Raw genomic sequence first — 23,766 nt, forward strand, 5'->3', positions numbered from 1 at the left:
CCAGGCTGGCTCTGCGTTGTTTGTAGGGAATCTTTCCCTGAATGATCAAGCATACCCAGATTAATGCAAATGTTTGCCCTATTCACTTTATTGTTGCTTTGGATTGTTTTTTCCCCAAAGTTCCTGTTCTTGTATAATGCTGAAGTTTTTTTTTTCTTTGCTTTTATGGTGGTACAACTCATTAATTGGACAGATTAACCTGCTAACTGTAGTGAAGTGACTGGAAAATAAGTGCGTTTCTTAAGCCATTTGCAAACTCAAATGAGCTTAGGGAACTCCTAGATTAGTTTGTCTTACTAATGACCACTGCAAGCCTTCTGAGAAGGTCTGTATGTGTTTGCCTTATTCTCACTGTTACACATGTAACTTCATTTCTAAAGACCTCTTCCTTTAGAGGGGAAAAGTGTCCTTAAAGCTGGTGGTGCAACTTCTCTATATTCGTACCTATACGTAGAAATTCTTTTCTGTATATTGACAGAGATTGCTGGCTTGCTGCTTTCCCTTTGAGGGGCAGAGTTTAAAAGGAGGTCTTCACCTGTCTCCCTTCAAGGGCCTGGCCAGTAATTGCTAATACAAGCCCTCTTGATTTGCTTTTATTACAACCTGATCTTACTTACGTAGCAGTTTCTATGACGGTTCCAAAGTGGAAGGCAAAGGGTACCCCCACTCAGCTGGCAGCAACCAAGGGACATTAGCATTTTTACCACTCACTTTCCTTTCACCTTAGGTGAACTTACTGTGATAGCAAATGCTCAGGTCCTTCAGTTCAGTCCCATGTTCCCTTCCCAGGAAGGCTCTTGAAAATTATTGTTCCATAATGATGGTATTAATTCAAAGCTTCCATAGGTCACTTTTAAAACAGCAGATGTTTTTCACCGGAGCCTGTATTAGCTTCCAGTTTCTGCATTTGTTCCTTCATAATCAATATGTACATTATGATGATAAAAGTTAGGTCTGCAGTGCTTACCAAGCTCATCCCTCAACTGGACTGGAACAAATATTTGCTTTCTGCCAAAACAATGCAGAAGTTCCAGCACATCCATTTTTCGGTAATGGCTTGAACTTCTGTAGCACTAGCAATCTTAATTAGCCTTGAGTTGTGAAGAGCTGTCTTAACCATTTTCTAAGTTATGAACTGAAAGGTGTTTTTTTTCCTCCATGCAATGGAGTTTTAATAAGCTACTGTGTTTTATTCCTGGCTGTTTTCAAAGTAAGGAAATAAAATGCCTGTGTTAAATGAATTAAGTCCTAATGTGCTTCTCTGAAGCGTGGATCATCAGTGAGCAAGTAATTACAATAAAGCTTGATGCTCTGGAAGTTGACAAGATGTTCTTACCAGTAATTAAGGCCTCTTACCTGTAACACTGGTATTTCTGACACTGTTCACTTCAACTTCTGTGTCTTTTCTGTAGTGTTTCTTACTTCAGATCTTTACCACAAACGGACTATTTATGAAATTGCTTTATGGGTATATACTTGGCAAGATTATATTATATGGGTATATATTTGGTATATGTATTTTGCTGCTTTGTTCAGCACATCTCTCAGTAACAGCAGGAGCAGTAGTAGGGAGAAAGGATCCTCCTGTTGGATTGAATCCATGCTGGGATATAGCTTCAACTGCTCCATGCTGCTGCCTTTCAGCCTGCAGTCCTTAGCCTTTGTGAGTTTTTCTGAAGGATGATTAAGAGAAGCAGGTTTGTAGATAACGTGCTTCAAGAGGGCTTGTGGAGGGCTTCCACCAGCAGGTGTACCTCCGCCTGCAAGGGCCTACGATTAGGGAAAGGGAGAGAAGATGACAAAAATTTGAGCATTAAGTAGGATAGTGCTTCCTTGTGTTTGCTGAAGCATTTTCTCAAGTACTTTTAATGATTGTTTTTTAAACAGCAAGACTATAACTGGAGCAGTTAATATAATCCTGGTCTAATCTGTACGTCTACAGGCTTTACTATGAATTTGTAATAAACATTCTCATGACCTTTTAACTATCTGCAGTCCTTAATGCAAACTTCACAGAGCAAGCTTTGTTCACTTTCTACACCAAGTTTTAATTTCTTAAATTTGAATATGTTTTTTAATAAAACCTTACTGTAACTCTTATGAGCTTTGAATTTTATTGCCAAATAAATAATGAAGACAAAGTCATCCTGTTGTGTTTCTTAAATAAATTTTTGAAATAAATCCTTCTCGAAGAGGGATTTTCAAACTGTCCCCATCTCCTTGGGATGTGTTTGAGTGCCGTATTGATTAGGCAGCCAAGAACAGCTGGGGTTGTAGTCCTGCTGTAGTCTTTATTGATATTCTCAGTCCTCAGCATCTCTCTGTTGACCAGGGTAAGAGGAATGCTTTGAAAATTAATGCTTTTCCAAGTTTTAACCTTCAATCCTCTGTCTCTCTGTTACTGAAGCACTGCTTTTACATCATGCTGAAACACAAGTGGGGTGCACACACAAACCTCTGCTCAAAGCAGAATCTCTCTTAAAATAAAGTCAATAATATCCACAATACCTTTCATTCCTTTCTAATACAGGAAAAAGCCTTAGTCCTTGGTGTGACCCCTCTTCCACATGCTGTTGCTTTGGGTCTGTTTTCTTACCCTCAGGGCCTGGGGTTGCCAAATACAGTGATTAACGGGACTCTTCTAGAGGTTAAGGCTGTCCAAGAGAGATTTTTGTCATTCCCTGCTCCACCACACTTGGGATTGTGGTGTGCAAAATACTATTTTCTAATGCTCTGAAGTGAAAGGAGAGTTTGGCCCATGGGAGTTGGGTGCATGAGTGTGTTTAGGGAGATGAAGTTAATTGTTGCATTCTTCTGAATATCAAAAGCAATGGAAATCCGGGTGGTGCACCCTGTACTCAGAACCTTGTGCTGGAAATGTCATTTTGCTGCCACTTGAACTACTCCAAAACATCCACCCCAGTGCTCTAGAGTTGGAGCTGCTCGCTAAAACCCTCATTATATTGACAGGTAGCTTGACTTGTTATTACGGAAATAAATTCGGTTCCTATAGAAACCTGTTGCATGTGACTGGCGGGGCCATAAAACGAGTCTGTTTAAATAACTGTGCACCCTCCTGATAAGGCTCCATTTACGTACATGCCTTACGCAGTGTTGTCAGCACCAGTCATCCTTTTGGGAGCTGCTGAAGAGATGCTGCTTTATTTTACAAAGGGGGAAAGAGCCACAGAAAGGTGGAAATAATTTTTCAAGTCTGTAATTAGCTGAGACTCCCAGGGCAGCTTTTAGGTGGGGTTTTGCGTGGGTGGTCTTCTCTGGTGCCCCTCGGCCAGGCCCGAAGGCTCAGAATCAGTGACCGTGCAACTTATGGGCTGCTGTGACGTGAGCCGGGGTCAGAACAGCACCACGCTCCTGACCCATCGAGTTGTGGCATTAGTTAATTGCTGGTAGTTAATTGCTACTTGCAATCACTCCAGATTGTGTGCAAGCAGCTCTCAGGGAACACCATGGGCCTGCACAGATCTGGGCCGACCCGCTCTGATCTGCTTGACAGGCTGATTGTGAACGCTGCCTGGGTTTAAATGAAATGGGCACTTAGCAAAGTGCAATTCCATTTCTTTGTCACGGGTAACTTTAATCAGTGTTTCGGGAGCACAGGGTAAATACGTAGGCCTGCTCGGCTCTGCTGCTGGTGGTGCCGTGACCTCTGAAGGCTGCTGGCAGCAGCGCCGACACGGCTGAGTTCGTGCTGCCTTGTCCTGCTGTGCTGGGGCAGAAACGGGGAAGGAGGAGGAAGAATTTGTCAAGGTAGAAGTATGAATCATGGGAGAATCAACTGGCTTAAGCCTCTGTGAGCTCTCCAGGCCCTGAGCTTGAGGCTTGAAGACCCATCAGTTGAACATATGCAGCAAGAGGCAGTCACTGTTGGCGGTAGGTGGCCCTTCGCATTCGTCCCATCCACCAAGCTGAGGTAGAGGAGGGAGCTGCCCTCATCGCCCACAGCCTGGGCGAGCTGGGGGGGCTGTGGCTGTGCCCCCTTAGGGAGTGGGAGATGGCCTCGCAGGACCCCAGGCCTGTGTGGACCACAACGAGGTTGTGTGGGAGCCAGGAAGGCCAAACACTTACTTTCAGACCCCGCAAAACTCCTGGCCTTACTGTGACACCAATACCGCTCTTCGTGCTCATCATGCTTCCTTTCTCCAGTTCTGCCCCTTTCACCTCTTGCTCTCATTTTAGGAGGCACAGATAGCAGGAGGTCCAGATCTACTTTTTTTTACATCGCCACATCTATTTACACATTTTTATTGTGCCCTTTTTATTTGCCTTCTTTTCCAATGTAAATCTCGTTATTTTCTATCTAACTTCATCTGATCTTTCTCTGAACCCTTTCTGAGTACATGCTAATTTTGTAATAAGTCTACACAATATTCAAATGATAGCAGCTCAGAAGCAAAGAGCAGGAATCTCTCTTTCCTCCTTATGGATTATCTTACAAATGTAATTTTTGTTTAGCACCTTACTGGAGAAATGCCTTTTGTTTTTTTTTCTCAGCAGTCATTAACCTCACAAGGACATCAGCTTTATTTTTATACTGCTTATTCAGACTCATACCATCTGCCTTGAGATCTATTTTCTCTAATAGGAATCTGGGAAGGAAACGTGAATTATGTTAGTCTGAGTAAATTTCATCCATGAAAATGAGTTTCTCTTAATAATACAAATAATTGTATTATGAAAGCAAATTAATTGACTGGGCGTTTGAAGTACTTAGATTTCTTGCCGTGTTTTGGATTACATCACATTCTCTGCTATTTTTACTCCCAGCATAACTTATTTAGAGCTGCTTCTATCTGCTTATTGATCCTAAATCAAAACTGACTCTGTTGTTGTCTTATGTTTTAATGCTTCTGTGCAGCAGCAGCAGATCTATGCTTTTAGAGCGGTGCTGGCTAGATGAGGTGCTAACCCCAGATTGCTGCCTAAGCCTCACAAAAACAGACCTTCAAGGAGCTGGCAGAGGGACTTTTGCACGCGTGCATGCTGCAAGCAAAATTTGGACGTAGAATCATTAAGGTTGGAAAAGGCCTTTGAGATCATCTGGTCCAAGCATCACCAATGTCACCCACTAAACCATGTCCCTACACAGCAGGTCCAGCCTTTACATTGCAAAGGCTGAATCAAAGGTGTCAGAAAGTGTTACAGACCAAGTTTCTGAAGGAAACAGGCTGGGAGCGTTCTCCAGGGACTTCTCTTGGTGCCACACTGGCATGTGCACGAGGTTGTGCCAGCCCTCCTTGTGCAGGCAGCGGCTGCTGAGCACAGACCTGGGCTTCCCTCAGTGCCTGCTCTTAGATTTCTTCAGTTCTTAAGGACTAGTGAAAACAAAAGAGGAACAAATATGGTTCTGGCAGCTGAAAACTTGCAGATCAAAACTAGAGATACCTGCTAGGAAATGCAAATAAATAGAGCTCGATCAAAGTCTTGGCATTTCTTATGGGCGTTTGTCCTAGAGCCTTGACTCTGCCATGGCTGGCACACCAAAGCAGTAATTCTGAACAAGCAGTAGTTGGTCTATGCTCTAATTGCTTATCTAATGATCTATTTACCTGAGGGCACGCTGTTCTGGAGGACAAGGCACAGGGTTCTCTGTCCCTTCCCTTGAGGCCTGAACATCTCCTGGGCCATATCAGTGGAGAAGAAAGAATGCCCTTCTATGCTGTAATTATATGCTATGATATTTATGTACCAAAGTAGATCCAGGGGGGGCTGTATAGAAACAGAACCAGTTCTGTAACCTGGTGCAACTCCTCTCCCCCCTTTGTTTTTCCCTGAATGAGAGCCACAAACAGATGACATCTTGGTCCTTCAGCAGTGCAGAAGTTTCTATCAGCACTTCTGCAGGAGAGGTTTGGAAGGTGGCTTCAGGCACATTGATTCCCAAATAATTTAATTCTGTCACAGTTCCTCTGTCCGAATCCTGGCTGAAAATGGAGAAAAGAGGTCCCGTGCCCCCCTGCCTGCATGGGGTTTAGTTGGATGTAACGTCACTGCAGCCACCACACATACCAATGCCAGTGACTCACTGCACCAGGGACTTTTCAGCAGCTCATTTTCCAAACCACAGAGGCTGTGAACTCAGTTGCAGAACAAAGCTTCTCATCCCCAGCATTCTGCATGTAAGCGTTTTCTATGTAAACCTGTAGTGCCACATTCCTTTTATTAAGAGATGCCATGGTGATATGGTGATGGTGCTGTAGGAAATCCAGGTAGGTTAACTAAACCCAGACATAAAAGTTCTTATTCTAACTTAATTTTGTAACACAGAATTGCCCTGATGAATCCAACAAAGATCCTGATGACACTGGCCTAATTGATCCTGGGAAAAAACACTTGTATTTGATATGGGTTTTGAACACAGAGCAGCCCAGCTAGCATTCTCCTCCCCCGCCCCCCCTTTTTTTTTTTAATTATTTTTTTTTTACCCAAAGGCTTAACGTTCACATTGTTTTCTCTCCTTAGATGAATGGTTTTGGCAGGTGAGTAAAAACTGAACATCCCAACAGGGAAAAAATACACAGGGAGATTCACAGCACTCATTCTGCCTCTCCCTCCCGTGCTGGGACTGCCCCAGTGCAGGGCACATGAGCAGGGATGAAGAGCTTGGTCTGAGGTCTCCAGCCAGCAAGGTCACTGCCACGCTGTTCAGCTCTCTTGCTCACGCTCTTCTTTCTCGTGCCTCTTGTTCTACAGGCTGAGGCACTGAGTGGTAGCGCCCTGACCGAGCTGTGCTTTGCAGCCAGCTGTAAGGTGCAGCATGAGGGTTTAATCAGCACCTGCGTTTTGTGATCACCATAGCGTGACTGCAGCCTTACTTCTCACAAACAATTCAGATTCCATTTTCTTTCACATGAAACTCCAGCGTAGCACCCTTCCACGCTACCCAAGGCATGTTTTTGGAGGCCCACTGGCACTTCTCAATAGAAAGGAGAAGGTCAAGGAGTGAATTTACTCCCTTCTTCAGCACTCATAAAAAATAAACTAAGCATTCCATGTTCAGAGTCCAAGAAAACGAATATAAAGACCTCTATTTTAGTAAGCTCTTGCATCTTGCTTTTGTTGAGAAAATTCAATAAACCTCTGTGCTTTTCTGCTTATTTTGATGTGTCAGTATTCAAATTGTTCACAAATTGTTCCAAAGCCCAGGAATCTTGTAAAACTGACTGAGAAAATCATGGGGAATGCAATTATATATAGATTATTTGGACAGCTGTAGTGCCTGACTGTAAGTTTATGCTTTTTTGAAAGATTTAGGAAGAATTACGTGTCCATGACCAAAAGCCTGATAGAAGGAGTAATTTCTGGCTACAGTGCAACCATTTCTCTTCATATGGTCCAACAGGTAAAGTCCTTCCTGTAGCTGCACTGCTCCAGGTGAATAAAATACATCTGGACACACCAAAAGGAGTTATATTGCTAATTAACTGCTTACTGCAGGGACAAGATTGAGGCATTAAAATGCTGTTCTCGTGGGGAAGTGTGGATCTTCCTTAAATGCTAAAGCTTTCCTAAGTCTGAAGAGTCACTTAATTAGGATGGAATCAGTGGAGACAAATCTTACCATTAACAAGGAAGAGGAGACGAGGGGACGAGGGTGTCTGAGCAGCCCAAGTATCAGGGTCAGAAAGGACAGCCAGGTATTCCTAGAGCTCAGCAGCTTTTGGTGAGACGAGGCTGGATTCACTGACATGCTGTGTGGCATCCTCAGCCCTGAAGAAACCAGCACTCTGTGCTTCTCTGTTGCTTTAGAGCAGTGGTTGGCAGCTCAAGCAGCCTAAAAACAAATAAAAGTCTTGGCATGTTTTTTTATTATTACTATTAACATCAATTATTAATACCAATTTAACATTAGCACTACAAATAAATTAATATATTTTATTAGGTGAACAAGTATTACTTGGAAAAATGTAACCCAGCTTTTGAGTGCAGCCTTTTTCAGGTCTTAGAAAGCAGCATCACATTTCACAGCTGAGTTCAGTTAGGGATCAGCTGGGCCCTCTGAGAGAAAACGTGCCGGGTACCAGCAGAACAGAGGGATGCTGGCGGGTGGAAAATAAAGCAGCTGGCTCCTAGGGGAGGGAGGAAACACTGGAGCTCAGAGAGGTGATTTGAGGGAGAGATTTTAAATAACCAGTATTTCTGTTGAGACCAGGACTTTTGGTGTGGTGCAGCTATGCATTTTAATTTTGGAAATCATCTTTAGAAGAGATTGAAGAGCTATCCTTTAAGAACTGAGAGACTGGAGCTGGGTCACCTTTTGCAGGAGAAGGGCTTACTCTTACCTGCAGCTCTGTGCCTTGGTATAGGGTTTAATCCTGTGCTTTCAGGTTGGCTTTGCTGGAGACATTACTTTGACATCTAAATCTTGACCCAGGCGATGCTGCACGTGTTCCCCAAGAGCAGGGCCACCACTGTGAAACGTGTACATTGTCCCTCTGTCCCCCTTCCCTTCCCACCCTCCAACCAGACCCAGAACCAGGGCAAAGGAGTGAAAGAAGGAGCCCACATCAACTGCTTGCTGCTGGCTCTGGGCAACTGCATTGAGGCCTTGAGTGGGAAGCGGGGAGCTGCACCCAGTTTGTCGATTTTCAAGACACCAAACTCATGTGGTTGTTGAAGGTATCGTACATCATGGGTCAACAAGGAGCTTGGTGTGCTTGCATCAAGAGATGGTCCCTGAATGTCTCCGTGTGCTGTCTTTATCTGGCTTGGAGCACTCCTTTGGGGTCTTGAGTGGGCTTTGCTGCACAGTCAGGGCTTGAGAGGTGACCAGTCATTTCTATAACCTTACAGCCTTTGAGTGTTTCATCTCTTCTGTAAGGTTTGGCTGAAATTGGCCAATAAATTTGGGTGTTATTGGGGCAGGAGGAAGAGTGACTGAGAGTGATGGTGCTGTCATAAGTCATCTCTCCCTTAGGAAATCAGAAAGGTCGCGGGCACACTCCTTGCTACACTGGTTATTTTATGGATCCTTTACAACTTTGTTTACGAACCTTTCCTCAAGGCTCGGTGCTGAGCTACCCCTGACGCTGCCTGGCAGATGTGTTCTCTAGAGGATGGCGGGGAGGAGAAGGGATGGAGAAAAGCGGAAGGCTTCTGTTGCAGGCAGAATGGAAAAGCTGCCAGCATTTCTTTAGAAATGGTGATTTTCTTGCAAAAATTCTTTTTCCTTTTGGTAAAAAGTTAATTAGTTATTGATTTTGCTGTTGACAGAACGAGGGCCTAATGAATGGTCTTTTTACCAGCACTTCCTTCACTCCTAATTGGGATTCTCTGCTAGAATCTCAATGAACTGCTTGCAGGGTGCCCAGCCACAGCATTTACCACCGAGCAGCGAGCCCCCATCACCCCGAGCTGACCACGGTGCTGTCACATCCCCCCAGGACTCGTTAGGGAACAAGGGCAGGACTGCCTGGTTGCACACCTCAGCCCTGCCAGCACCTCCTTTGGAGAATTGTGAATGACCTTGGGCTGTGCCTATCAAGCTGAAAGCATCAAGGCAGGTAAATGAGCAAACAGCTCATGGAGCAGGGCTGGAGTTTAAAAGCGTCGTGGAAATGGAGGGTGCAGCATATGAAGGGAAAGCAGACCTCAGGGGGTTGGTGCAGGATGGAGCAGAGGCTCAGGGTGAGTGACACAAAGTGGGAGAGGAGAAGGAAAACAGATGAAGGGAATGGCTGAAAGCAAATTGTGAGGGTGGTGGATGGGAAGAGGAATACAAGGAACAAAACAAGAGGGCAGATTAATGGAAAGGCAGAGGATGATGTGCCTCGTACAGACCTGGGTGCAGAACACAAGGAGTGATGGATGGACGAGAGCAGTTTGGAGGGCGACATGTGGGGGATGTCCCAGTGGGGACTGCTGGTGCTGGGAGAGGAACTGAGGACCTGTAGAAAGGAGGAATGAAAGGAGAAGTCTTATGGGGTGAAGGATGATGAGCAATGATCTACTCAGGGTTTTCACTCTTTGTGATTTTGTTTTCCCTGTGGACACAAGGTCCCTGGCTTTTCTCTGTTGCTTTTTGGGAATTTCCCAGAATTCCGTCAGGGACAACACGTTCAACCTTTTCACCATCTTCCCCAACATTAAAATCCAATAAATTACACAAACCTGCTGCTGAGAAGAAGAGCTTTGATATCAAGGGGTGGTATTTGCTGTGGAAAGTCATGACTTTTAGGGAGAAGTGTGTTTTGTTATGGAGAAACGAGGAGTCTGTAGCTTGCGTCATCACAGGCACCGACACTGCGTCAGGATGGGGAGCTGGGTTGTGTGGCCCATTGTGATACATTTTAAAAAGTCACGAGGGAGGCAGGGCAAAGCTTTTAAAATATTGATTGTTCTGCCCCAGGGATTGTTCCTTTTGTCAGTGAATCTGGCAAGGAATAAAAGAAAAATAGTCAAGTCCTCTGACGGATGAGATATGAAGCCTCTGCTACCAATACTCAAGGTTATTTCTGGACAACGAGGACAGAAAACTGATGTCTTTTTGGTGGGTAGGAAAGGGGAAGAGATGTCCCTACAATGCAGCATCCTCCTAATACTCACAAAAGCAGTAACAATGAAAACTATTCATTGCTGATAATATAATCACATGCAGACACAAAGATTTATTAAGCACATGATTGAATCCAAGAGACAGCAGAAGTAAGAGGATTCCCATGAAGAAATGCACACAGGGACCAAGCAGCTGGCTCCCGGAGTAGTGCAGAGGTGAAGAAGCACCAGAAGATCGATCTCTGCCCAGCGGTGCTTGGGGCAGGGTGGCAGCAACCTAACTCTGGGATTCTCAAGGTTTAGGATTAGCACTGTGAATGCAGCATGGCACACGTATTGCAGCTGGGCTCCTCAGGCTGCTGAAGGAACAGAAGGAGAACATTGATATTTGCATCCTGCCTCCATCCCTGTGGGTTTTACGGTGAAGGAAAATCCCAAATCCTCTGTCTGAGCTTGCCCACTAGAGACCTAATTCTTCCCATATTCCCCTGGCAGGGATGTTATGAGGATAAAAATCACTGGCTGTTCAATGTTTTGCTAATTGCTTCTGGTTATTATATTTTTGGTAACTAATATTAAAGTTTGTTTGCTCCTCTGTGCAAGAGCTCTGCCTCTAGCTGTATCTGCCCTGACTGAAACGTGGTGGCTGCTGCTAGAGTAAGCCAAATACTTCATGTAGATGTTACTTTAATCTCAGCAAAAAGGGCACAGCAGAGATTTGTTAAGATGCCTTTGTTATCCTGAGAAGCTGAGCTGCCTTGACAAACTCCTATCTCTCTCCTACAGTCAAAACTGGAGCAGCACTTAGCAAATGCCGAGGAAAAAGCTGCCCAGACAGAGGGGCTTTTACCCAGACAAATCAGCAGGGATTAGCAGCAGGAGGTGCTAAGGCTGCTCTGCAGGCCCCATGAGCTTGAGCTTGGCAACAGGAGCTGCAGGCCAATACGCTGTCTTCTGAATGCTTCCAAGTGCTTTGAAGGGAAAAATGATAGGAGCTTTGGATGAAAAGCAGATATGGAGCTGTCTTATATGTAGTGGAAACCAGCTGGTGTTGCTGCAGGACAGGTGACTCCCAGGCTGCATTCCCCCACCTCTCTAGGTTCCCGCAGGAAAAAGCCAGCTGCACACCTTGCTGCTGTTCGGAGTCTGGAGACCTTGAAGGAATTGCTGCCAGCACCAAAAGCATCTCCCTCATCCCAGCCAGTCGCTGTTCCAGAGCCCGACACAGAGACCCTGGGAGTGAAGTCTCCTCAGCTGCCTTATGTGAGGAGGATTTACTCAAAATGAGGTGTCCAGGGGCCAATTCACCCCTGAGAGTTGGATGAAAATCAATATAAGTATCAGGAGTCTGCTGCCAGAGCCTGTAGCTGGGAGCCAGCTGTGTTCCCCAGCCAGGTGAGTGCTGAGGGACTGGGAGATCCCCGCTGTGAGGACAGCCAGAAAGAGAAGATCTCAATCTCTCAAACCAAACTCCCACAGGGTGTTTCTTCCTGATGGGAATAGACTGAGCAGGAGGCATAGGCACAGTGGAGCTAGGGTGGTTTTTACATAAAGAGAAACACAGCACCAATTGCAGTACCAATTCCTATCACCCCCCATTCAGGCAGGGGCCACAGAAGAGCTGGTGACACCGTGCATCAGCTCTGTTGCAATCATAAAGAAATTTTCCCTGTTTTTGGTAGAGGGGACTCCACCACCACTGCTGCCAGGAGACAACACTCCTGTGAGCATTGCTCAGCTGAGCAACTCTGCATCAAAGGACGGGTCCTACAGAAGTAAATCAAGGGTGAGTACCTGAAATAGCAGGCAGCTGGCTCAAGAGGCACTAGGATATTCTTCAGCAGTTGCTCTGTTACCGTCTGAACCTGAAGAGCTGTAAATGCAACACAAACTGTCCACTTGGGAAAGCAGTCACACGGGTGTGTGTTTTACAGCCAAGTCTGAAGCCTTTTTTTTTTTTTTTTCCCCAACAGATGACATTGGCAATATTCCAGAATGAGTTACACTCTGTCAGCCTCTTAGCCAAAAAAAATCCTTTTAGGAAGAGAAAATAACATGTTCAGAGGTGTTCATAATCCTAGTTTAATCCATGTTTGGAGTACAAAGTTTAATCTGAATTAGCCATGTGACAATGCACTGCTTCCACTGAACGCATTGCCTTGGGAAATTCTCAAGACAACGATGTGCAAATCTCGGGCCCTTGCAGATTTCACCTCTGCTGAGCTCATGGCAATCCGCTTCTTTCCTTTCTGACCAGCAACGGGACTCAAACCGAAGCGGAGAAACTTGGTCAAGTTCTTCACTTCCCTCCTGTGCAGGGCCTGCAGATGGTGCCAGCAGCCACCAAAAGCAGCGGCTTTTCACCCATGTGGGGAACGAGCAGAGGACTGGATAAAAGTCACCAGGGGAGCAGGACTGCCCCTGGCCCTAAGGGAGTGCAGTCTGGGGACTGTCAGAAGTAAGGGAAGTGGGTGCAGGGGTAGCATGCCTTAAAATCTATTTTAGCTTGTGTTGTGATGCTGGAAAGCAGAGGGAAGGTTAGCAGAGAGGGACCTTACATTTGGATGTGGGTTTCTCTATACCCCTACCTCAAGTCTTTCTTCTGTACTGCGTGCTGTAGCTGTTAGCTTTAATTAAAGACAACCAAGGTGTAAACAGAGTCCAAGAGAAGAGGAAAACATCGTTTTCCCAGCAGTGTTCTCCTCCCAGATGTCAGCGTGGAGCCCAAGCTGCCTTTCTCCCAGGAAAAAGGTGTGGATGCCACCCATGCACCCAAAAGGTTCCCTGATTATTCAAACCAAATGTAAATGCCTGAGAAACACCTTTGGCTTTCTTCCCTGCTGTCCCCGCGTGTTGCTGTGAGGTGGGGAGGTGCAGTGCACACCTGGAATGCTGTTTGGGTGAGCAGATGTTTGGCTGTGAGAGCAGCCAGGCACTGCTCTAAGCTCTTTTCCACCTAAGTAGCATTTTGGATCAGACTGCGGCCAGGAGAAGCAGCATGGTGATAGGTGAAGACCCTGATAAGAGGTGACCTGGAGGTCAATGGCAGAAATGTTTTTATTTTTGGAAAAAAAAATAAAAATAAAAAAAATCTCCAGTCAGCATAAGGGACTTTTTAAATTTTTTAAGTGGGTTCCTACTTTTTAAAGATGTTACAAATAAAGTGTTTTCTCCTGGGTCTGCCAAAGTGTCTAAGATGCCAGTCTCCGGTAGGTCCATGCACTTCTCAAACAGTTCAAGAACATTTTTATAGCTGCAGCGCTCGCAAAGAATTCTCCTACGTGCTCTTTCTCACTTGCTGTGACACCGCTCACCTTCTCTACTCCTCAACCTCTTGCTTTGCTACCTGTTCAGAAGATGAGGGATAGTTTACTCCAGGGCTAAGGAAACTTAATTTACTTTGTTTATAAAATGCCATAAACCGCTGAAGTGGGATGCAATACAAGTGTATAAACTGGCATAAAAAGGCGGCTGATTTTCCTAATTAAACAGGAAGAAGCAGGAAGAGGTGCAATTGCAAAACAGAAAGGTCAGGAAAACCTGTCTGTTTGCTTATCTATTTCACCTAAACAAAGATATAAAAAAAGGCAGACAGATAAAATAAACCCAGTGTGTGTGTAAAACAAACCCGGGCCAGCCAGTCTCGAGCCAAGCTGCTATTTACAAGACCTCACGTGACCTGCAGGCACTGAAGGACCAAAAGCGAAGGAAAATCAAGTTTTCCAAGTGCACACATCTCCACTAAATACCTTTGGGCTGAATCACTATGAAAAGTTGCAGTGTTCAGAGCTATTTGAAGCAGAGACTGGGATGTTTGAGTCTAATGCACGGCACTGAGGCTCCATCTCTATACGGGGGTTGCGTAACAACGGTTTGATAATTTGCCATGACTGTTGTAAAGAGCACGGGACTAACGATGTGCTCATTTTCCTGTTTGTAAAACCTGTATTTTAAGCCTATGCGAATAAATGTGAAACTTGGCCATTGAAATCTGAGGTGGAATGCGTAAATGTGCTTTGCAGCTTGAAGGATTGCTGTAACTGAGGCTTCAACCCACGTCCCAGACCCAGCTCCTGCACAAAGCAGGGCCCTGCTCCTTTTCTGGGGATTTGGTTCTTGGTCACAACGGGTAGGAGCAGAAAAGGGAGTTGAAGCTGTTCTGGGCTTTTTGAGCAGCACCTCCTAGCCGTGCTGTGCCCTGCTCTAAAGGGCCCAGTGGGACAGAACCCAAGGAGCTGCACAGTTTCTTTCTCCCCTCAAGAAGCTTCAAGTGGCTGCATGTAAGTGTGAGCTCCAGCACACAGATGCCTCAGGATGCCGTGCTCATGTCAGGACGAGGATGACCGCCGTCACATCCATCTCTGCCTGTCCTGTCCCCACACCGTCACAGGAGAGGCTTCGCTCCTTCTCCCCAGATACACGGGCACGCTGCCTGTGACCAAGCTACCAGCACCCCCCCGCGTAACAACGCTCCCCCAGCCTCTCCCTGCCCAACGGGACGAGCTGGCGAGGCGGCCACGTTTCGGGGAGCCCTGAGGGGAGCCGAGAGCCCTTCCCTGGGTGCCCCCCCACGGCTCCGGGGCCGGGCCCTGAGGGCTGCGGGCGGAGCGGCGCCTGCGCCGCGGCCCTGAGGGGGGACCCCCGGTGCCCGGCGTCTCGCGAGAGGGCCGAGGAGGAGGAGGAGGAGGAGGAGGAGGAAGGCGAAAAGGAGGAGGAGGAGGAGGAGAAGGAGGAGGAGGAGGGGGAGGAAGGCGCCGCCGCCGCCGCCGCCCGGGCGGAGGTGAGCGCGGAGCCGCCCACGGCGGGGGCGGGCCGGGCTGAGGGCGCGGGGCTCGGTGCTTGCAGTGGGGACGGGACGGACAGACAGAGGGACGGACAGACGGACAGACGGACGGACGGGCCCTCCGGTGACTCCATCCCGCCGCCAGCAGCAGCCCCCGCTCGCCATCAGCGCCCAGCCCGGGCAGCAGGTAGGGCTGCACGGCCCCGCTCGCCTTCCCCTCGGTGCCTCCCCCCCCCCAAATCCCCGAGCTCTGAGGCAGCTCCTGTCCCTCTGTCCTCCTGTCCTCCCTCCTGTCCCCCTGTCCCCCCGGGCTGTTCCCCGAGTCCCGGCCGCCTCAGGACCCGCCGTCTTCAGCCCCCGGCGCACAGGCTGGGAGCGGAGCCCCTGGGGGAGCGGCTCCCATCGCTCACCCAGCACGGCCAGCCCTCACATCTGAACTTTAAAAGAGAAAAGCTTCAGAGCTGGGCTACGAGCAGGAGAAGGCTGCGCTTTAATAAAGCGTTCCCAGGGCAGACGCGGATGGGGTGAGTTGCAGGGAGCTGCTGCTGGCACACCACAACTGTCCCAGGGCTGTGCTGCAGGCACCGGGACGCGCTCAGACTCTTCCCCAGGTGCTAAGGCCAGGAGCTGTGGGAGTGCTTCAGGCTTGCAACAAATGCAGTGAGCAAATGGACAGAACGGGCTGCCTTCGGCGTGTTCCCTGCTGGCAGGGGTAGAAGGATGGTTGTGGGGACAGCTTCCTAAGATGGGTGCTAAAGAGGAGCCTGGCGCTGCCAAGGCTGTACAAACCAGGCTTTGTGGGAGGGAAGGCGCTGGCACGGCTACCTTGATTAAGATGTTCTTCTGCTGGTCTCCAGCATACATGTGCTAAGCTGGGGTAAAACAGGCAATGCAAGCACTTTTTTTTTCTTACAGCATGCACGTGTGTAGATAGTGAATGATATTACATGGATTAAAACTTCCCTCGTCTGCAGAGTACACCAGATACTGGAAAGCTGTGGAGAAGCAATTTGTTGAGTGATGGCCAAGTGCGTGAAATTCTTTTCTGGTTCTTAGTGCGTTGTACATTTGTTATGGATGAGAGGAGCTCATTCTTCTGCACCTACAGAGAGGTTAGTTTGGTTGTCCTGCTCTGGATGGAGCCTGCTTACTGCTTGAGCCTAACCAGTAACAGGAGTGTGCCACTACACGTGGGGATAGAAGGCTGCATGGGTCAAGTGACTGCTGCTGAATGAAGGTGCTGCAAGGAAAGTGTTGGTTTAAGGGTTTTTTTGTGTGTGTTTTTAAAAGTTTTCTTTCTGCCCTGTTGGACCTTCAGAAGCAGCCAAAGCCTGAACAAGCTATCTGACATCTTGTAGCTTCCTGCATCTGAATGAACAGATGAGCAGATGAGCGGGTGCTTAGTGCCTGATTTGTGGCCTGTGAGTCCTCAGAGGGACCTGGGAGCAGTGTGAGAAGGGCAAACGTGGGGAAGGAAATACAGAGCAGAGAGAAGAGGTGGAAGTTGCGCTGAAGCCTTTGGAGGCACAGTTCTTTAGAAACCATTGCTGTTAACAGAGTGGGATTATGTCCACTGTCCCTAGTACATACCTGTACGTGTACATACTCACTCTTTTATGTTCTGTAGACCTTACTGCTCCAGCAAGGGAATGAGCAGATCTGGAGTTACTTTCTTTTGCAAAGAGAAGCAGCAAAAGAATGTAGTCACTGCACGGATATGTTGTAGAGAAGACAGGAAGAAAGAGACAGGGATTACTTAAGCTGCCGTTTGCCCTGAGAACAAACGATTGCAAACTGGCTGTGAAGTGCAAGTAAGGTTTCCAAATCCCCAAGGAGCTGGATCTGCAATAGCTTTTGCAATAAGAGTGCTGGGGATGCATCCCCCCCCTCCTTTCTGGTTTTAGACTGGAGTTTGAGCAATCTAGAGAGGTATTTGACATGGCAGCTTGTGATAGGAGAGGATGCCAGCAGTGACCTTGCACCTTGGTGTCTTTTTCAGGCCTGGGATGGGGAGAAGAGTCATTGGTTCGCACCCAGGCCACGCTCAGGTTGGAGATAATCCTGTTATGGCTGTTCAGGAGGCTGTGCAGGATGATTATAGCACTTGGTCTGTTTCCCAGTTTGCCGGCATCGTGTCACAGAAGCAGCTTTGTGTGCATCCCGGTGCACATTCTTGTTGGCTGGTGACTTTGGGTTAAACTTGAATGTAAATTCTTGGCTTCTCCTGGAGGCTTTTCCTTTTGATTCTGGCAAGGGGAGGATGAAGGCACATTCCCTCTGATGTGCTCAGAGACCTCTAATTTGTGCTTTCAATCTGGCGTCTTTTATGAAGTGCTCGGAAAGAGGATGTATCGTAGTCAACAGAGTAACTCTGTGTTCTGCAGCAGCTTTCTCAGGAGGAGAAATTAAGTTGCGTTATTGTTCTTTCCCAGGGTTGCTCTCTGGCACTGACAGAGTCAGTGGAAGCGGAGTCATTTTGATTCTGTGCTGCTCACTGCTGCGTGTCTTGGGAAAGCCGAATGCTCTGGCAGGCCTGCGTGCTGCGTCCTGGAAAGCAGGCTCGAGCCCTTGGGGTGCGCTGGGTAAAGCTGTGTGAGCACAGTGGCTTTAACGAAGAGCATCCTTCCGTTTTCCCAAAGGAATGCGTGTGCCTGCCGTGCCACACACAGCGCCTCGCTCGCTTCCATCAGCGCCACGAGGGTGATCTGTCTGCGCGGGGCTGGGACAGCTTTGCAGGAATGCTGGCAGGCTGCTGCGCGGCCCGAAGCTGTGGGAGCTGCGGGGTACAGGGATGGCAAAAAGGGATGCTCTCTGCAGCTCTCCAGACTCGCTGTATTCCAGCCACCCTCAAGGTCTTGAGCGATGCTGGAAGGCCAGTACATTAGGGATTTGGTGCGCAGCGGGTACCGTATTCATACAGAATAGGAAGCATTCCCTGTGCTGAGCAGCTAGCTGTCTCAAAAGCAAGAACAGATTCAGGCAAAATGCAAAACCAGGAATGTGCCAAGCAGCAGGCTTGGCAGCATCACTCCATTATCTTCTGCTGTTGGACCGAGATGCTTGGCCTGAAGTGCTGACGTACGTATATAATTTTCCCCTTCCTTAACTCTGTGCTCATCTCTCTGGGTGATTGTTCTTAGATCTGACCCGTGCTCAGCCTTAACTAGATAAATGCAAGGAATTACTGCTGAGTAATACCTGCTTCTTGCTCTGCAGGGTACTGTGTGTTATGTCTGCACAGTTCCTCCAGCTCCTTTTAACATGTAGAATCAGAGCTTGACTCCAAGAAACGCAGTGTTTGGTGTTGCAGCGTGAAACCACGTGGCAGGCTACAGCTACGCTGAATTTCTGGCAATCTCCACCTCCAAAATGTAAATAAATACACCAGGGTGGAAAAACCCCAAACCTTCGCTTCTGCATTTTATGTCTTTTGGGACAAACCGAGCCGATACTTTGATATATAACCGTATCTGATACCACTCCTGTTCATTAGTAAATCCTGGCCCAATGCTTTTGGTCTAGTGTTTGAAGCCAGGACTTGTTAAAATCTGGCATCCCTGAGGCGTAAGCACAGCCATGCAGATGGCCCCTCAGACAAGTCAGTGATTTAATGCTTCTGTGAGTTTCAGAGTAGCAGAGCACACTGCCCAGTGGGGGCTACGGGGCTCAGCCCTTCTGTGGATCTGGACTCCGGGGTTCTTTGCATCCCCGTGAGTGGGGGGTTGGTGCTGTTCAAGAGTTGTGTGTGAATGTCAGCTTTTTGGGGAACGATCTCTCCAGTCTGGGGGTGAAGAGAGACCCAGTCCTTGTTTTGAAAAGCATTTCAGGGCTGCTGGCTGCTTAAAGTTGTTTTGTTTTCAGAGCTGATGCTGGTAGGGTTTGTGCTGAGGCCGTTAAACAGAATGGGGATGTTTGCAGAAAGAGCAGCTCCTGTCCTAGATCTGTATGTCCTCTTCTGGGTTTATAATCAGGGACTGGACTGTGCTTGAAGGGGAGAGGGAGATTGTGGAGCAGCCACTTTTTCATTTGGCTTTTCACAGTAAACCTTGCAGAGAGGGTTTGTGTCAAACAGCTGACCTTGGGTTCTCTCAAAACATCAGCTAGCTGCTCCTCGCTTCGCTGCGTTACTCGCCCATGGCTGTCAGTGCCTGCTCCTTAGTCCTGTGGTGCTTGAACAAACCTAGGAGCTAAACAGGTAGAATGGGTGCCCTTGGCAGGAGAAACAATGGCACAGAGATTAAATGATTTATGTGAGGTCCTGTGACAGAGCTGGGGGTAGATGGATCAGCTGTGTGAGCCCAAGAGATGTTATCTGGAAATGTTCCTTGTTTCCTTCTTGCAGGTCTGGCTGCTTGCACCCTCTGTCAGACACCCAGAGATGCTTCACCTGTGGCAGCCAGGTGCTCTCAGCTTTTCCCCCAGCTGGTGATGTGAGGAGTGAGCCTCACAGTGCAGAAAACACACGGCAGGGTGGGGAGACATCTCCTGGGGGAACCTGCAGGTGGAGAGGGGCTGGGAGGCAGCAAGGAAGCACCGGGCAGCAGTGAAGGGATGGGACTGGCTGAAGATAAGAAAATCACTTTGCTCCCCAAGAAAGATTCTGTTCACTGCCTTTCTACCAGTGATTTCTCGCCTGTCTTTGGTGATCAAGAGTTGTGAGGGAAAAGTGAGTCAGAAACATCAGTTATGGTAAGCTACGGGGAGGTACTGGCTCAACACACAGGCCAGACGCAGACAGATTTACCAGAGCATCCTTAGCCTCAGAAATCATTCAGTTAAAAATAATCATTCTTCTAGATTTTTATTGATGCTTGGCTGTTATCGGGGCTGTGTCCCTGTGAGTTTTCACAGGAAAACTGTTTGTGTAATCTCTGTTCTTGATAAAATGAAGTAGCTATCAAGAAATACGGTGGAAGTGACATCTATGGGGTACCTTCACACAGATGAGATAAAACAGTGTGTTGAGTCGGTGATATTCTGTCAACAGGGGCTGTGTTTAGCCACTCAGGCACTGGCATCTTCGGCTACATATTTATAACTCTGATAAGGACCTAGTTTTCAGCACAGTGGAGCAGAGCATCTTCACGGGGGAGATGAGACCACAGCGTGATACCAGATGCTGAAGTCATGGCTCAAGCCCTCTTTCCTCCTGTTGTATTTGAGATGTTTGTAAATCAAGGAGGTCTGAAAGGTAGTTGGTTCTGTGTACTTTGTGTATACGGTTGCATTTTTGGAATACTCTCAGATTTCTCTCGGAAAACTTGAGGCCTGAAATCTTAATATTTTATTTATTTTTTTTAAATGAAAACAGCTTCTCATGAAATCATGTGACTCAAGAAGCTTGAGGTTGATGAACAAACCAAGATTGCTATGGAAACCAGTAAACTTGTTATGCCTCCTTTTGGCCATAAACTCAGAGCTTTCAAGTCAGTGACAGGCTGGATTCGGAAGGCCCCAAAATCCCTTCCTGACCGTGTCCCTGGTTCACAGGACAAGTGCAATTTATCGTCCTCCCTGGAAGGAGGAGCTAGTGAGAGCTGAAGCAGAAGACAAAGGCTGTAGTCAGCTGTCAGGATGCTTTGAGGTCTGATGACCCCATCTGTGCAGTTGTAGAGCCAGGCGCTATTAAAACTGCCATGGGAGGACCTACAGGAGGGAAAGTCAGGCTTTGTCTCCAGGAGAATCAGCGCTTCTCCGTGTAGTCCCTATGGGTACCTGAGGAGCACGCAGCTCTTCCTGCATAGAACCACATGGTCAGCCCTGTGCAAGGTCATTCTCTCCAAAACGGAGTGATTAAGGGATCAATTAACTTTGTTTCTGGTATCTTTCCAGGCTCCCGGTCTGCAGCACCATGCTGGATCCCAACCCTCACTCTGCAAGCCGGAGGTGAACCCAAGTGAAAGCCAGCTATCGCAGTAGCTGTCAGGATGACCAAAGCACGGCTCCTCCGTCTCTCCGTGGTGCTGGTCTCCATCTTCATGATCCTCCTGATCATCGTGTACTGGGACAACGTGGGAACGGCGCACTTCTACCTGCACACATCCTTTTCCAGGCCTCACTCCCCAGGGGCCATCCCTGGTATCACTGCAGGTGGAGACTGGGAAGCCTTGCCAGAAGTGGATGAATTTTTGGCCAAGCTGCTTAGTTCGAACCTGAAACAGAACAGCTCTACCTCCCGAAAGACAGAGCAGCTGCTTGTCCAGGGCTCCAGCAAGCCCGTGGTGAGCAATTTGGAAGAGAACGTACGGGGCTACGACTGGTCTACACACAATGCCAGGAACAGCTTGGACCAGGAGAAACTGCAAATAGAGAGGCAGAGAACGTTGCGGGAGTTCTGTGCCAATTCCAGCTTCGCCTTCCCCACCAAGGAGCGCTCCTTTGATGACATCCCGAACTATGAGCTCAACCACCTGATTGTGGACGACCGCCACGGCATCATCTACTGTTACGTCCCCAAGGTGGCCTGCACCAACTGGAAACGGGTGATGATCGTGCTGAGCGAGAGCCTGCTGGACCAGGGGGTTCCCTACCGAAACCCCCTGGATATCCCGCGGGAGCACGTTCACAACACCAGCACCCACTTGACTTTCAACAAATTCTGGCGTCGCTACGGGAAGTTCTCCCGGCACCTCATGAAGATCAAGCTGAAGAAGTACACTAAGTTCCTCTTCGTACGGGACCCTTTTGTCCGCCTCATCTCTGCCTTCCGCAGCAAATTTGAGCTGGAGAATGAGGAGTTCTACCGGCGTTTTGCCGTCCCCATGCTAAAGCTGTACTCCAACCATACCAACCTTCCCACCTCTGTTAGCGAGGCCTTTGGGGCAGGCCTCAGAGTCTCCTTTTCTGACTTCATCCAGTACTTACTGGATCCCAGGACAGAGAAGATGGCCCCCTTCAACGAGCACTGGAGGCAGGTTTACCGGCTGTGCCACCCGTGCCAGATAGACTATGATTTCATTGGGAAGCTGGAGACGCTGGATGAGGATGCTGCTTATCTACTGCAGCTCCTCAAAGTGGACAGGCTGCTCCGCTTCCCCCCCAGCTACAGGAACAGGACTGCCAGCAGCTGGGAGGATGACTGGTTTGCCAAAATCCCACTGGCCTGGAGGCAGCAGCTCTACAAGCTTTATGAAGCAGATTTTGTACTCTTTGGCTACCCCAAGCCAGAAAACTTGCTTAAAGACTAAAAGTGATTGGGCTGTGGGTGTGGGAGGGAACATCTGAAATACCAAAAATGTTTAAAGCCTCCTCAGTTTTGCTCTTAACTCCCTTCCCCGTACAGGTTGGTACAATGGAATATATTTTTTCTACTGCTTCCCCTTCCATTTTTGCAATAATGCTGGAGTCCAGGATATTCCAGCCAGCTGTGCATATGCAAAAAAAAAAAAAAAAGCCTGTTTTTTATCATTGTTTTCTGGGTTTTCTTTTTTTTTTTTTTAATGTCCCCATGTTTGCAATGGGTTGCTGCCCATGGTCACTCTGCCAGCTGTGTCCTTCAGTAGCTTTTTATTAATACTTTTTTAAAATTAATATATTTAAGATATTTAATACGAAGCGTGTGTTGTGGCAAAGGAAAGGAAGGAATAAAAAAACAAAAAGTCAAAGAAAAAAAAAACGAAGTGGTGCATCTGCCTCTCTGTGTTGTCTCGGGGCTGTTTGTGCTGGAGGTGTGGTGTTGGCAGAGCGCTCGAATCTCTGTGGGAGCTGGGTTTGTCAGTAGTGCCTTTTACCTGCCACGTCTGCTCACGGTCGCTCTGAGCTGGATGCAAGGCAGCTGGGGCAGCTCTTTGACTCTGCCAAACGTCCCTGGAAGAGTACCAGAGCTCTGGTGATGCTCGCAGCTGGCGTCACTGAAGGGAAGTGGCTGTTGGGAGCACTGATGCCAACACCCGTGGCCAGCCCAGCACCCCTGCACTGCTTCCACTTGCAGCAAAGTGGTGGAGGGGCTCTGCTTTCCAAAAACATGTTTGCTCAGCCCCTGCTTCCATGCCTTGCATCTCCCACAATGGTCCTTTTGGGGGTTGTGGCCAACGTGGATGGGCAGAGCGTGCTCCTGGATGAAAAAAATCAGCATCACGGCTCCACACCACAGCAGCTGAGGCAGGAACAGTTCATCCTGTTGCAGGATGGGGCTGAGGTCTGCTGCTCCATGACCTAGTCACTGCTGTATTACACCACCACCACTGTGAGTGCTTTAAGGGGACAGGGCAGGGGTGCAGATACTTATCCCAGAAAGAATAAAACCCAAAAGATTGCTTTCAATTGGTGTGTGCCAAGGCGGTCTCAAAATTCATTTGTTTTCAGAGTGCTGACTATTGCTCGTGACACTGCATCCTCATCCGCTGCATTTCTGTTTATACCAACTGACTGATGCAGATTTAATCATCTGCCTCGCTGGGACCTGCTGCAGGAGTGATGGTTGCCCACTGTGCTAGGAGCCTGTGGGCTGCTTCCCAAAGGAAATTAATGCT

General features: G+C 47.9%; 1 protein-coding gene across 1 annotated transcript; it reads left to right on the forward strand.

Moving 5' to 3' along the window:
- The first annotated feature begins 15,356 nt into the window (after positions 1–15,356).
- Positions 15,357–22,788, forward strand: CHST12 (carbohydrate sulfotransferase 12). The gene is made up of 2 exons (XM_084295637.1): positions 15,357–15,482; positions 21,128–22,788. The coding sequence occupies exon 2, from the start codon at positions 21,223–21,225 to the stop codon at positions 22,480–22,482; it is 1,260 nt and encodes a 419-aa protein (XP_084151763.1). The 5' UTR covers positions 15,357–15,482; positions 21,128–21,222; the 3' UTR covers positions 22,483–22,788.
- Positions 22,789–23,766: the final 978 nt, after the last annotated feature.

Source organism: Netta rufina (assembly GCF_964035555.1).
Source record: "Netta rufina genome assembly, chromosome: 15".
NCBI lineage: Eukaryota > Metazoa > Chordata > Aves > Anseriformes > Anatidae > Netta > Netta rufina.

Excerpts from the sequence above, each read along its gene's own strand:
- CHST12 (XM_084295637.1), top strand. The coding sequence starts at position 21,223 with ATGACCAAAGCACGGCTCCTCCGTCTCTCCGTGGTGCTGGTCTCCATC.